The sequence below is a fragment of the Carcharhinus amblyrhynchos genome, unplaced genomic scaffold, assembly GCF_965287045.1.
Source record: "Carcharhinus amblyrhynchos unplaced genomic scaffold, sCarAmb.v2.hapA chromosome_1045, whole genome shotgun sequence".
In the NCBI taxonomy this organism is placed as follows: domain Eukaryota; kingdom Metazoa; phylum Chordata; class Chondrichthyes; order Carcharhiniformes; family Carcharhinidae; genus Carcharhinus; species Carcharhinus amblyrhynchos.
The window spans coordinates 29,685-43,727 of NW_027650785.1; the positions used below are offsets into that span (position 1 = coordinate 29,685).

Here is a 14,043-nt window from a genome sequence, read left to right on the forward strand (position 1 = left end):
AACATATTGTATCCCTGGAGTGAAAACTGCCATTTAAAGAGAAATCTGAGCCAGGATTTGTTAGTTTGTTCCCTGTCCTCCCCCGTCTCAACTATGGTGGAGCCCAGACCTGAGTCCCCGGCATCGTCCATTCATGGTGCTGTTGGTGGGGGGAATAGAAAAGATATAATATATTTTTGAAAGAGAAAGGAACACTGCCAAAATGAAACGTGGCTTAACTGAGAGAGTTACTAATAGTGTAGCGCGACTGATAGAGGGTATGATGAATAAAATCAGTTTAAAGCAACTTGGCTTTGGCAACGTCCCCCCATTGGGTCACATTGCGAGGTAGTAGAGGCCGGGAACCTGCTGTCTTGCATTGGGGAGGTCACATGGTGCGGGCGATACCACTCTCTGGAGAGGGGAGGACGGAGGGAGATGGTACAGCCCTTTGTCTAGCAGGGAGGGATCACGTGGCTCACTGTGAATGGATGGTACCAAATCAGGGCGCGGATGGGGGGTGGGGAATGAGAAAGGAAGGGAGATGGTACACTCCTTTGTGCAACTGCGGAGAGATCACGTGGCTGCCCGAGCGGGCTGTACCACTATGGGGAATGGGGAGAGGGGTGGCCTAATTTCAAATGTTGTCATAAGAGGATTAAAATAGGCCAAGGCGCAGGCGGTCTTCCATCAGATGTAATAGAATTCCTTAAAATAATTCATCTTTTGCCTCTTAGGGGATTATAAGCGGCGTGAAGTGCACATTGGTGACATTGATTCCAACTGCGCACCCCCGTCCCTTGCATGGTGTAGAGTACAGCGGAGGGGGCGATGAGCTGGGACCGAATGGTCGCGTCCGCCCGCCTAGACCCGGCCCCTCTCGGAAGCGAGACGCTCAGTCGGAGCAGGGGCTCCGAGAGGAACGGAAGGATGGCCTCCAACGGTAAGGATGGCGAGTAGGCCGCAGGCTTGGGGAGCCCCCCTCCCCCTCAGTTGGGTGCGGCGTAGAGGGGAAGTAGGGAAGGGGAAAAAATGGTGTTTATTCCTATTCTTTGGACGCGTTTGAAGCTTTTATTCCCTTAGGCTACGGAAGATTTAACTCCTGTTTTTATTTTATCCCCCTTTCGAATTGCGGAGCCGGCGCCATTTTGAACCCTCTCTTCCATCGTCTTTACCGCTTTTTAATTTTTTTTCTTTTCCTCTTATTCCCCCTTTCATCGTCTGTTTTTCTTCAGTCTCCCCTTAATTTTTTTTTAAACTGCACGCGAAGGCGATGGTGGAGTGGGGAGGGGGAGGAAATGTCAAGTGCGCCACAAGGAGAGAGAGCAAACGGGGCGGCCGCCGCCATTTTGTCTCCATCCATCGGGCGCCCGCTTGGGTAACCTCTCTCCTTTTTTTTCCCTTTCGTATTTCCAAGATGTCCGCCGCTCCCTTCAGCCCCGCCCATCCGCCCGCCCCTCCCTCCCATCCGCACGCCAGGATGATGGCGGATGAGTTCGCCTCAACCTCGGAGCCCTCCGGTCGCCATCTTGTTTCCTCCCTCACCTTGCCCATCTTTCCCGCTTTACTTTCCCTTCTCTCCGTTGCCCATCCTCAATCCAAAAGCTCCGAGGGATGTCACCCCGACTCCCCTCCGGCTTTTCAGGCCGGTCGGGTAGCGGTCCGTCCCCTCCCCGGGCAGGATGGCATCGGATGCTGTCGGTGGGGGTGGGAGGGGGTATACAATGGCGGCTCTGTCTCTCTCTTTCTCTCCCCCCCTCCCCTTATTCCTCGGACATCCGGGCCCCTCTGGTCCGCCAACGTCACGACGCCGGGGGGGCTTCCCCGGCCTCTGACGTCATCGCGTAGGGGCTCCCCTTTCTCCGAGAGCGGAAGTCGTTCGTGCCTGCCTTTTGTATGGGGGGGAATGGGTTGGAGGGTTAAATATTGGGGGGAGGATGGTAGGTGGAATGAGGGATTACAGGAGTTAAGGAATGGGGAACTAGTGGAATAGAAGGGGATGGGGGGTTAAGGAATGGGGAACTAGTGGAATAAAAGGGGACGGGGGGGTTAAGGAATGGGGAACTAGTGGAATAAAAGGGGACGGGGGGGTTAAGGAATGGGGAACTAGTGGAATAAAAGGGGACGGGGGGGTTAAGGAATGGGGAACTAGTGGAATAAAAGGGGACGGGGGGTTAAGGAATGGGGAGTTGGAATAAAAGGGGACAGGGGGGTTAAGGAATGGGGAGTTGGAATAAAAGGGGACGGGGGGGTTAAGGAATGGGGAGCTGGAATAAAAGGGGACGGGGGGGTTAAGGAATGGGGAGCTGGAATAAAAGGGGACGGGGGGTTAAGGAATGGGGAGTTGGAATGAAAGGGGACGGGGGGGTTAAGGAATGGGGAGCTGGAATAAAAGGGGACGGGGGGGTTAAGGAATGGGGAGTTGGAATAAAAGGGGACGGGGGGGTTAAGGAATGGGGAGTTGGAATAAAAGGGGACGGGGGGGTTAAGGAATGGGGAGCTGGAATAAAAGGGGACGGGGGGGTTAAGGAAGAGGGACCTGGAATAAAAGGGGACGGGGGGGGGTTAAGGAAGGGGGAGCTGGAATGAAAGGGGACGGGGGGGTTAAGGAAGAGGGAGCTGGAATGAAAGGGGACGGGGGGGTTAAGGAAGAGGGAGCTGGAATGAAAGGGGACGGGGGGGTTAAGGAAGAGGGAGCTGGAATGAAAGGGGACGGGGGGGTTAAGGAAGAGGGAGCTGGAATAAAAGGGGACGGGGGGGTTAAGGAAGGGGGAGCTAGAATGAAAGGGGACGGGGGGGGTTAAGGAAGGGGGAGCTGGAATGAAAGGGGACGGGGGGGTTAAGGAAGAGGGAGCTGGAATGAAAGGGGACGGGGGGGGTTAAGGAAGAGGGAGCTGGAATGAAAGGGGACGGGGGGGTTAAGGAAGAGGGAGCTGGAATGAAAGGGGACGGGGGGGGTTAAGGAAGAGGGAGCTGGAATGAAAGGGGACGGGGGGGTTAAGGAAGAGGGAGCTGGAATGAAAGGGGACGGGGGGGTTAAGGAAGAGGGAGCTGGAATAAAAGGGGACGGGGGGGTTAAGGAAGGGGGAGCTGGAATAAAAGGGGATGGGGGGGTTAAGGAAGGGGGAGCTGGAATAAAAGGGGACGGGGGGGTTAGTTGGTGGAATAAATGGGTATAGATACAAGCAGGCTCTTTCCACTGAGGCTAGGGGAGGGAAAAAACCCGAGGGCATGGATGAAGGGAGAAAAATTTTTCAAGGGAATATTAGGAGGGGGCTTCTTCACGCAGAGAGTGGTGGGAGTGTGAAATGAGCTGCCGGATAAAGTGGTAAATGCGGGCTCACTTTTAACGTTTAAGAAATACTAGGGACGGGTTCATGGATGAGAGGGGTGTGGAGGGATATGGTCCTGGTGCAGGTCGGTGGGACTAGGCAGAAAAATGGTTCGGCACAGGCAAGAAGGGCCAAAGGGCCTGTTTCTGGGCTGTAAACTTTCTGGTTCTGAAAGGGGATGGAGGATTAAGGAATAGGGAACTGGTGGAATAAAAGGGATTGCATGGTTAAGGAGTGGGGAACTGGTGGATTAAAAAGGGGATGGTGGATTAAGGAATGGGGAATTGGTGGAGTAAAGGAGTTCGGAGGGTTAAAAAAATGGGGAACTGGTGGAATAAAGGGGTGGAAGGTTGAGGAATTGATGGAATAAAAGGGGTTACGGGGTTAAGGAATGGGGAATCGATGGAATAAAAAGGGTGGGGTATCAAGGGGATCCGCTAATTGCTGGGGGTAAACAGTTACGGGGCAATAAGGGTGGCACAGCTTTGTATTTTCGTGGGTCCCACTAAGGTCACCTTCTGTGGGGGATGCAGGACCAGTTTGTGCCCCCCTCCACTTCTCCGTTAAGGCAGTTTTTTAAAATAAATGTTTTATTAATTGTGCCGGTTAGGTGGATTGGCCAGGCCATATTGACCCTTAGTGTTGGGGTGGGGTTAACATGGGGTTACGGAAATAGGGCCTGGGTGGGTTGTGGTTAGTACAGACTCTGGGCCAAATGGCCACCTTCTGCACTGCAGGGATTCTATGGCATGTAGGCTTACCTTTTCACTGCAGTGAAGTTACTGTGAAACTCCGAGTCACCACATTCTGGCGCCTGCTCTGGTAACAATGAACAGGGAGAATTTACCACGTCCAGTGGAGTCTGACCAGCATGTAGGAGAGAACCAGAAAGAGAGAGGATATGTAGACTCAAGTTGGAAATGGAACCCAGGTCCCTGGTGCAATGAGGCAGTACTAATAGCAATGCTGCCCATTTCATAGATCCTGGTGTTTTAGGAGACCATTTGGCCCATTGAGCATGCATTGACAAGAATACCACCCAGACCCTGTCCTATCCCTGTAACCCCAAATATTTTAACCCCCCTCATCTCCCTGACACCAGGGGGCCTGGGCCAATCCACCTAACCCCCGTATCTTTAGACTGTGGGAGGAAACCCACACAGGCACTCACCTGAGGTCAGAATTGAACCCTGGTGCATCAGTGCTGACCATGTGCTGCCTGCTTTCTGTTAGTGGTTTGCCCCCTCCTCTGTTTCCACTCCCCCCTCCCCACTCCCTCAATCCCACCCCAAGTTTCCTCCATTGAGGTAGCTTGTCTCCAGTCTCTGAGACAGTCTGTCCATGGAGGTGATGGCCTTAGTGGTATTACTGCTGGTCTATTAGTCCAAACATTCAGCTAATGTTCTGGGGACCTCGGGTTCGAATCCCACCCACAGCAGATGGTGGAATTTGCACTCAATTTAAAAAAAAATCTGGAATTAAGAATCTGCTAATGACCGTGAAACCATTGTCGATTGTCAGAAAAGCACATCTGTTTCACTAATGTCCCTTTAGGGTTGGAAATCTGCTGTCCTTACCCTGGTCTGGCCTACATGTGACTCCAGAGCCACAGCAATGTGGTTGACTCAACTGCCCTCTAAAGGATAACGAGGGATGGGTCATAAGTGCTGGGCTAGCAGCAACACCCATGAAAGAATTTAAAATGTGACGTCTTGTTGCACTGTGGGTATTCTGACCCAAACAGATGGGTGACATTGGGCCAGTTCACAGATCGTACAATCCCTACAGTGCAGAAGGAGGCTATTTGGCCCATCGAGTCTGTACTGACCACAATCCTATCCCCATAACCCCACACATTTAGAGAGAAAACGCTGGAAAATTTCAGCAGGCCTGGCAGCACCTGTAAAGAGCTGGCATTTTGAGTCCAGGTGACGCTTGGTCAAACCCCCACACATCTACTCAACAGGTTCCCCTCCCCCTGGCACTAAGGGGCAACTTGGCACAACTAGTCCACCTGACCTGCACACCTTTGGACTGAGGGAGGAAACTGGTGCAGACACGGGCAGTGACCCAAGCTGGGAATCGAACCTGGGTCACTGACGCTGAGAGGCAGCAGTGCTAACCCACTGTGCCACACACATAACGTCTGTCATTGGGAAAATGTCTAAAGCGTCCCAGTGAATAAAATGTAATAGTGCATTGAAGAACATGGGGGGGGGGAGAGAAATGGTTTGAAAATATGTTGGATGATCAGCGATGGTTATAATAAATGGCAGAGCAGGCTTGAAGGGCTTCTTAGATAAAAAGGAATTAGTAGATGTGATGTACTTAAATTTCCCATAAGTACCGTGCAAAAGACGGTGGTGCTGTTGGGTGGTATCTTGGTATGAGGATTGGCGAAATGAGAGACCGTTGGGGAAAAGAGAGGCATTTTGGGATGGTGAAGTATAACTAGAGGAGTGCCACAGGGATCTGTGCTGTAAGTATTTGACAACATATGTTCATGACTTGTACAGGGGAAGTGAATATACAATTACCAAGTTTGCGGGTGATACAGAACGAAATAGGGAGATAACTGGCGAGGATGGCAGTCATCATGGGGATATAGACCAGTTAGATAGTACTATTTGAGGGGGGAAGGGGCAGTTGTGCACTTTAGGAAGAATAAGAGCTGAGGGTTATCTAAACGGAGAAGAGCTGCAGAATGTGGTGACACAAAGATTTGTGGATCCTCGTGCTAGTGGGTGGGTTCCTTCAGGGAAGGAAAATTGGCCTTTATTTCCGAGGGAACAGAATATATAAATAGGGAAGTGTCACAAACTATATACAGCCCCTGAGTTAGACCTCACCTGGAATACCGTGAAGTGTTTTTGTTCCCTCTCGGGGACAGAGACACTGGTAGTGGAGGCTGTCTGGAGAATGGAGGGACGCTCTTAGAGGTGGTGGAGTTGGTTCGGCACGTACTGATCGGGGTTTAGAAGAATGAGACTTGACCTTTATTGAGACTTATTGGATTAAAGAACAACACAGCACGGAAAACAGGCCCTTTGGCCCAACGAGCCCGCGCTGCCGCTGTAACATTGTGAGTCCCCTTGTCTACGCCTATGGCACTCCACATTGGAAACCAGATTGAGGGGAGACTAATTTAGGGACAATTTGATTACACCAATCAGCCCAAGAGCACGTCTTTGGGGTGTGGGAGGAAACAGTAGAACCCTGAGAATCCAATAAACCCTGTTTTCCTTTGTTCTCCCCACCGACGAGCCCTCCTGTCATATAGAGGTACTACCCCTCACCGCCCCCCTCACCAATCCACACAAGACAAAACTTAACACCAGTAATTTTTAAGAAAAAGGCCTAGGAGGCAAGAATATGACAAGCCACGGTATAAGGGTGAGGCATCGCAGGGAGCAGCAAGGATTGGACGTGAGCTGAAAGAAAAGGGGACATGTCCTTAAAACCAGACACCCCCACCCCCAAAGTGGGTGAGTCAAGGGCTATAGGGGACATAATCTCACCCATTGTAGGAGGAATTCCTTCAAAGGGAAGTGGATCTGGGATTATTGACTGCAGAAAGCTTGAGTGGCTGGATCATTGATTTATGTTCGAGGGTAAACTGCAAATCGAAACTGGATCTTTGGTGCTATGGGGTAGCAGCACTAACCACTGTCCATGCTGTCCGGTTATCATCTCATTGTATTGTGGTAGACTGATGAGTGCCAGCATTTCAGAGGCATGCAGTTGGGTTGTTCAGTGTGACCACACCTTGCGGGAGTTTTACTCTGTATCTAACCCCGTGCTGTACCTGTCCTGGAAGTGTTTGATGGGGGACAGTGTAGAGGGAGCTTTACTCTGTATCTAACCCCGTGCTGTACCTGTCCTGGGAGTGTTTGATGGGGGACAGTGTAGAGGGAGCTTTACTCTGTATCTAACCCCGTGCTGTACCTGTCCTGGGAGTGTTTGATGGGGGACAGTGTAGAGGGAGCTTTACTCTGTATCTAATCCCATGCTGTACCTGTCCTGGGAGTGTTTGATGGACAGTGTAGAGGGAGTAAGATTTAACATGTTCCCTTTTTAATTGTCCTCTAATATTGGCACATCTCCAGTGTTAGGCTTTGTTTTGAAGGGGTTGAGGTCCATCTTTGGCATTTAGTTATTTTTTTAAACCCTGTTCGCCGCTGTAGGGGACTGTGTAGGTGAGGGGATTCGGGGGGGTGTTGGAGAATGTGGATTGTCTGGAGAAAGGAGGCTGGTGTGGGGGCTGAGGGAATTCTGGAATGAGGCACCCTTGCGTGAGAGATTCTTGTGCAGAAAGGATCTGGTTTGGCAGATGGATATAGAGGAAAGATGCATGGGAGTTAGGAGCAAGAATAGGCCACTCAGCCCCTCAAACCCTGCTACCCCATTCAGTAAGATGATGAATAATCTGATTGGAACCCTCAAGCCCACATTTGGGTTGTTCCACTCTCCCGTCACAATCTAGCGTTGCTTTAGACTCTATTACCACTGCCTTTTGAGGAAGAAGGTTCTGGAACCTCACCACCCTCTGGGGAAAAAAAATCCTTCGTCTGAAATGGGGAAGTCCTTGTTTTTGAACAATGACCCTCCCACCCCCTGGTTCTCCCACAAGAGGAAATGTCCATTCCACATCCACCCTGTCCAAGGGTCCTCAAATTTCGAACTTGTAGGGATTTCGTCACCCCTTCGATCCGCTGGAGTCGGGAGAAGTGTAACTTTCCTGACTGCCTCGTAGGAAAGTCTGCCCGTTCCTGGTGTTGGTCAGGTAAACCTTCCCTGAATACTTCCAACACCTTTACGTATTTCCTTAAATAAGGAGATCGATACTGTACACAATACTCCAGATGTTTATTTTTCAGTTTATTCATGTCATACGTAGGGCATACATTAAGAACATAAGAAATAACATAAGAACATAAGAAATAGGAGCAGGAGTAGGCCATCTAGCCCTTCGAGCCTGCCCCGCCATTCAATAAGATCATGGCTGATCTGTCGCTGCTCAGTTCCACTTTCCCGCTTTCTCCCCATAACCCTTAATCCCCTCTCTTATCAAAAACCCATCAACCCGCGTCTTAAAAATATTTAGCGAGGCAGCCTCCACCACTTCAACGGGCAGAGAATTCTAGAGATTCACCACCCTTTGAGTGAAGAAGTTCCTCCTCAACTCCGTTCTAAACCGCCCCCCTTTTATCTTGAGGCTGTGCCCCCTAGTCCTACCGTCTTTTTTGAGCGGGAAGAGTCTCTCCACCTCTATCCTATCCATCCCATTCATCATCTTATACGTCTCAGTGAGATCTCCCCTCATTCTTCTAAACTCTAACGAGTACAAGTCTAGTTTATTCAGCCTCTCCTCATAGCTCAACCCCCTCAACTCCGGTATCAGCCTAGTAAACCTCCTCTGCACTCCCTCCAAGGCCAAAATATCTTTGCGCAGGTGCGGCGCCCAAAACTGCACACAGTACTCCAGCTGCGGCCTCACCAATGCCCTATACAGCTGCAGCAAGACCTCCCTACTTTTATATTCAATCCCCCTCGCTATGAAGGCCAACACTGCAATGAAGTTACTGTGAAAATCCCCTAGTCGCCACACCTCTGGCGCTTGTTCTGGTTACACTGAGGGAGAATTTAGCACGGTGAATCCACCTAATCGGACTGTGGGAGGGAACCGGAGCACCCTGGAGGAAGCCCACGCAGACACGGGAAGAATGTGTAGACTCCACACAGATGGTGACCCAGGGCTGGAAATTGAACCTGGCTCCCTGGCGTTGAGACAGCAGTGCTAACCCACGCTCTGCCACCGTCCGATCTCAGTAAGGCTCGAGCACCCCCTCTCCTATCTTTTGTAATCAATTCCTCACACGGGGAATACTTTGACACTGTGTTCTGTGAAGGGATATTCGAGCGTGAGCTTGGTCAGAAGGCAGTCTTTTAGGAGCAGCTTAGAGGGGAAGAGTTTTAAGGAGAGGGAGAAGGGGACTTGGCAGAAGTTAGTCAGTTAAGACTTTATAACCAGTCGTTTGGCTCCCGCTGAGTGAGACCCTTGCAGCACGTCTGACACCAGGGATCTTGGGTTAAAGTGCTCCATGTCCCTTCCGCTGCACTCCCATGCTTTTCTCTCTGATTCCATTGAGATGTTTCCTGTGTTGAGAAATCTTTCCCCTGTTCAGGCAGCGTTGGATCTGTGTGGGTGTCACCATCACGTAACAACAATAATTGAAGTTCTTTCTTTCTTTCCTAACAGCAGACCTTGGAAACTACGGACAATCCGCCCCCCAGAGGTGAGTTGACTATTTGCCCGTGGTGGGCTTTGTGCTGTGCTTCATTCCGGGACGGTCCTGTTTTCTTTCCCACCTTGTTTAACCTGCCGTCACTGTTCTCTCCCACAGCTACGGGGCCTATAACACTCAGCCTGGCCAGGGTGGGGGCTACACACAACCTCCACCCCAGGGTTACAGCCATCAGGGTTACGGCGGTTATGGACAGAGCAGCGACACGTCCGGCTACGGTCAGAGTGGCGGTTACAGTTCATCTTACAGCCAGGCACAGACTGGTACGTTGCTGCCAGGTGGGGTGGGTTTGGGGGGTGGGGGGGGGGTGCAGGTTGGCCCTTGTGCTTATTACAGAGCCGTGGTTTCCCCTCACAGTGGCAGGTCTTGTTGATGAGGGACCTGCAGGAGGGGGAAGGATGAGGATGGTTTCTCCTTTCTCTTGCAGCCACTGCTGACTATTCCCCTGCTGTGCCGGGGATGTAAATTTGTGTGTGCGTGCCCGACTTCCTGAATTTCCGTGTGGTTTTTTGGCTATGTCAACAGTCACGGTGAGGTTGCAGGAGACTGCCACTGGGGTGGTGTTGTTGGCGGAGTCCCCCAGCCTCTGCGCGCCCCCCCCCTTACACAGGGGTGGGGGAAGAATGCGCTAACCAGGCAGGGCTGTGTTGACTTGTACAGCAGGGGTCCCAGTTCCACCTGCTGTGCCTGGGCTAGCTCTGACAGAGCCGCCTTTCTCAAATACTGAATTGTGACTTTTTTTTGCAGTGAATGTGTGTCATTCTCTGGTGTCTCTGATCGTGTCTTTGTGCTTTGGCAGGGTATGGGAGCCAGCCACCTTCCCAAGGCTACAGTCACTCCAGCCAGGGTGGCTACGGTTCAACGGGATACGGAAGTGCCCAGACTTCCCAGAGCTCCTATGGGCAGCAATCATCTTACCCGGGCTATGGGCAACAGACAACCTCGACCTCTTCACCTGGCAGGTGAGTTCCCAGAGTGGGGGAAAGGACAGTGTATCTAACGTACTGTGACACCTGGTCCCGGGGGGGGGGGGGGGGGGGGTGTAGAGGACAGTGTATCTAACGCACTGTGACACCCAGTCCCAGAGGGGGGGGGAAAGGACAGTGTATCTAACACACTGATACCCGGTCCCAGAGCGGGGGGAAAGGACAGTGTATCTAACGCACTGTGACACCCGGTCCCAGAGAGGGGGATAGGACAGTGTATCTAACGCACTGTGACACCCGGTCCCAGAGTGGGGGAAAGGACAGTGTATCTAACGCACTGTGACACCCAGTCCCAGAGTGGGGGAAAGGACAGTGTATCTAACGCACTGTGACACCCGGTCCCAGAGTGGGGGAAAGGACAGTGTATTGAACATGTTTGCTCTGTAACAATTCCTTTTTTCTCGTCTTCTCTCCCTGATAACAGCTACGGGGGGACGAATTCGCAATCGAGCGGTTATGGTCAGCCCCAGGGAAGTGGTTACGGCCACCAGCAGAGCTCCTATGGTCAGCAACAGGGCTCATATGGTCAGCAGCAAAGCTCTTACGGTCAACAGCAAAGCTCGTATGGTCAGCAGCCGGGAGGGTATCAAACCCAGCAAGGAGGATATGGGCAACCAAGCCAGTACAGTGGGAGTGGCGGCAGCGGTGGAGGTGGCGGTTCCTCTGGAGGAGGTATGCTGAGGGGGTGGGGGGGAATAAACTCCCTCAGCTTGGGTCACTGGGAGGGGGTACGTCATGAGGTACGGGGAACCAAATCTGGGACTGATTCTGTAGGCACGTGTGATAACTACAGCGGGTACGACGGACAGAGGGAGAGGAGCAGGAGTGCCTGTCCAGGCCACTCTGCCCCTCAACATGATTGTGCCCGATCTCCTGTCTGTCTCTTCTGCCCCTCGATTCCCCCCCCAGCAAGAGACCAAATGATGGAGTATCCGCGCCCCTCGAGAGGCAGAGAGTTTCCTTGATTCTCAAATAGCTGAGAGAAGACAGTTCCCCCTCATCTCAGTCCAAAATGGCTGCCCCCTAAGACTGTGGCCAGGGAAAGGCGCAAGGAAACCACCCTGTTGAAACCCCCCTTCGAGGGCTGTCTCAATGAGATTGCCTCCTACTCTTCAAAACTCCACAGCGTATGGAATTCACTCGGCCTCTTGTCTCAGGAGCAAGAAATGAATCTGGCCAGGAGAGCATGTTCTCGCAGGGATTGAACAGAGAACAGCGCAGGAACAGGCCCTTTGGCCCTCCCAAGCCTGCGCCATCATGTTTACCTATCTAATCAACTGCCTGGATCCCTCTATTCCCTGTCTGTTCATGTGTCTATCCAGATAAATCTTAAATGTGACTAACTTGTCTGCCTCGACCACCTCACTTGGCAGTGCATTCTGGGCCCCTGCCACCCCCTGTGTAAAAACAAACCCCCCCCAATCACCACCTTGAGCTTGTGCCCCTCCTCCTCATTGTTGTTCCTGCCCTGGGGGAAAAACTCCCAGCTCCTCGCCCTATTTCTGCCCCTCATAATTTTATAAACTTCCATCAGGGCGTCCCTCAGCCTCCGTCTTTTCAGGGAGAACAATCCCAGTTTATTCAGTCTCTCCTCGTAGCTAATACCCTCCATACCAGGGGAGAAAACCTTTTCTGTAACTCTCTCCCAAGCCCTCCATGTCCTTCTGGTGGTGACTGGAATTGGACGCAGTACTCCAAACGTGGCCTCACTGACGTTTTATACAACTAACATCATTTGCCAACTTCTATACTTGCCTGCCTTCATCGGCTGGGGCATTATGCTGTAAACTTTCTTCATCACCTTTTCCATCAGTGCTGCCAGTTTTAAGGATGTGTGGGCCTGTACTCCCAGCTCTGTGCCTGTGCTGCTGATGGTTCTGCCATTTATTTTGTGGTTCCTGTACAAATTGGATGTACCAAAAAGCAGAGTGGGTTTCTTCCCTCCACAGGAGGGGTGACACAGTGACGTGCGGGTGGGTGGGTGGGGCTGCGATCTGTAGAATTCTTCATCCCCTTTGCCCTTGAATCGCTTGTGGTCTGATTTTTTTTTTTGCCTTTGTTTTTTTTTCCTTCCTGTCTGGTCACCTGCAGGCGGATACAACCAGGACTCCAGCCCCTCGGGTAGTTACGGAGGCCAGGACCCCGGAGGCTACGGGGGACAGCCGGACAGTCGGGGCAGGGGCCGGGGGGGCGGCGGCGGTGGCTACAGCCGTGGCGGTGGTGGTGGCGGTGGCTTCGAGCGAGGTGGTGGAAGAGGAGGTCGTGGAGGTCGAGGCGGCGGGGGCATGGGGTAAGGGTCGCCGTCCGCTTAACCCCCTTTTTTTTTCTCAGTCGCGTGTCAACTAACTTGCTGTCTTTCACTCTGTGGGTGGGGGGTGGGGAGGGGGTGGTGGGAGGGTACATTTGTTGGGCGGGTGGGGGGGAGAAAGGAACTGTCTTGTCGGTTGCTGTTCAGGTTTAACATATCTATGGTGGTCACCATTAATGAGGGCTGCTGAGCCCTATAACATACACGATTAACAAAAGGTGTGCGTTGGACAGATTCTCTGTCCTGGGGATCTTCTCAAATGTTTGCTGCAGAAAGTGTTGATGTTTATTCTGTGCTTATTAAACTGTGGTGGTTTAAAGATTTTTCTTAAGGAAGGAAAGGTTGATGGGGGAGGGGGAAAAAAAACAGCACTGACCCTTGTTGCACCCAGCATGCCCCCTGGGTTGGTGCGTTTACATGTCCTGTGTGTGTGCGTGCCGTGTCTGTATTATTACGTTATCTTTTCGCTTGACGATACAGTGGTATCCTGTTCGAGGGAGGGGGAAGAAAAGGTTTTTGAGAACAACCAGGAGGTTTTAAAGCGGTTTGTCCGTGCTAGTCTCGGGGGTGGGGGGGGGGCAGAGGTTTGAGAGCGTTTGGAAGCTGTTTGAGCAGTGCCTCCGCCCCGTGACGGGAATGGGCGGCACCTCGGAAAACATAGATCCGATGGCCAGTTGTGCTTTGGTTTACTTCCCTCGCCCTTTGCCTGGTAATGGTCTTCTCTCCTCCACCCCTCCCCCCCCCTCCTCCTCCTCACATGCCGAGTGCCCTACGGCTTGCCTGGTGCCCCTGTAACCGCACGGGTAGCGCGCCTTTGGGAGTTTCGAACGCTGGGTTTGCCTCCCCCTCTTGTGTGGAGGTGGGGGAAAGGGCGACCTCGTCAAACTCGGGGTGCTTGCCCACTCCCCGTGCTTCGAGGGGGAGGCGGTGAGACTTGCCGTACAAGGTTTTTGGTGGGGGGGGAGAATGTGACCAGCATTGCCCCCTGCTGTTTGGGTGAGTACGTCTAAAGTCTGGGTAAACTGCAAGCAAAGTGTCTGTACATTTTTAAAGAGAGATATATATCAATGATATAAACAAAGAGTGCTGTCACCATGTTTCTGATGTTAACAAACTCTACAATTTTGTGTGTC

General features: G+C 52.1%; 1 protein-coding gene across 2 annotated transcripts; it reads left to right on the top strand.

Annotated features, from left to right (window-relative positions):
• Nucleotides 1–849: 849 nt before the first annotated feature.
• Nucleotides 850–12,911, top strand: LOC145340468 (uncharacterized). 2 transcript variants are annotated; one of them, XM_080184935.1, is made up of 6 exons: nucleotides 850–922; nucleotides 9,571–9,607; nucleotides 9,716–9,879; nucleotides 10,416–10,578; nucleotides 11,027–11,274; nucleotides 12,694–12,911. In XM_080184935.1, the coding sequence occupies exons 1-6, from the start codon at nucleotides 910–912 to the stop codon at nucleotides 12,894–12,896; spliced, it is 828 nt and encodes a 275-aa protein (XP_080041061.1). In that variant the 5' UTR covers nucleotides 850–909; the 3' UTR covers nucleotides 12,897–12,911. The 2 variants fall into 2 exon arrangements, with proteins under 2 accessions (XP_080041061.1, XP_080041063.1); XM_080184937.1 differs by having other exon boundaries at nucleotides 876–922; nucleotides 9,574–9,607.
• Nucleotides 12,912–14,043: the final 1,132 nt, after the last annotated feature.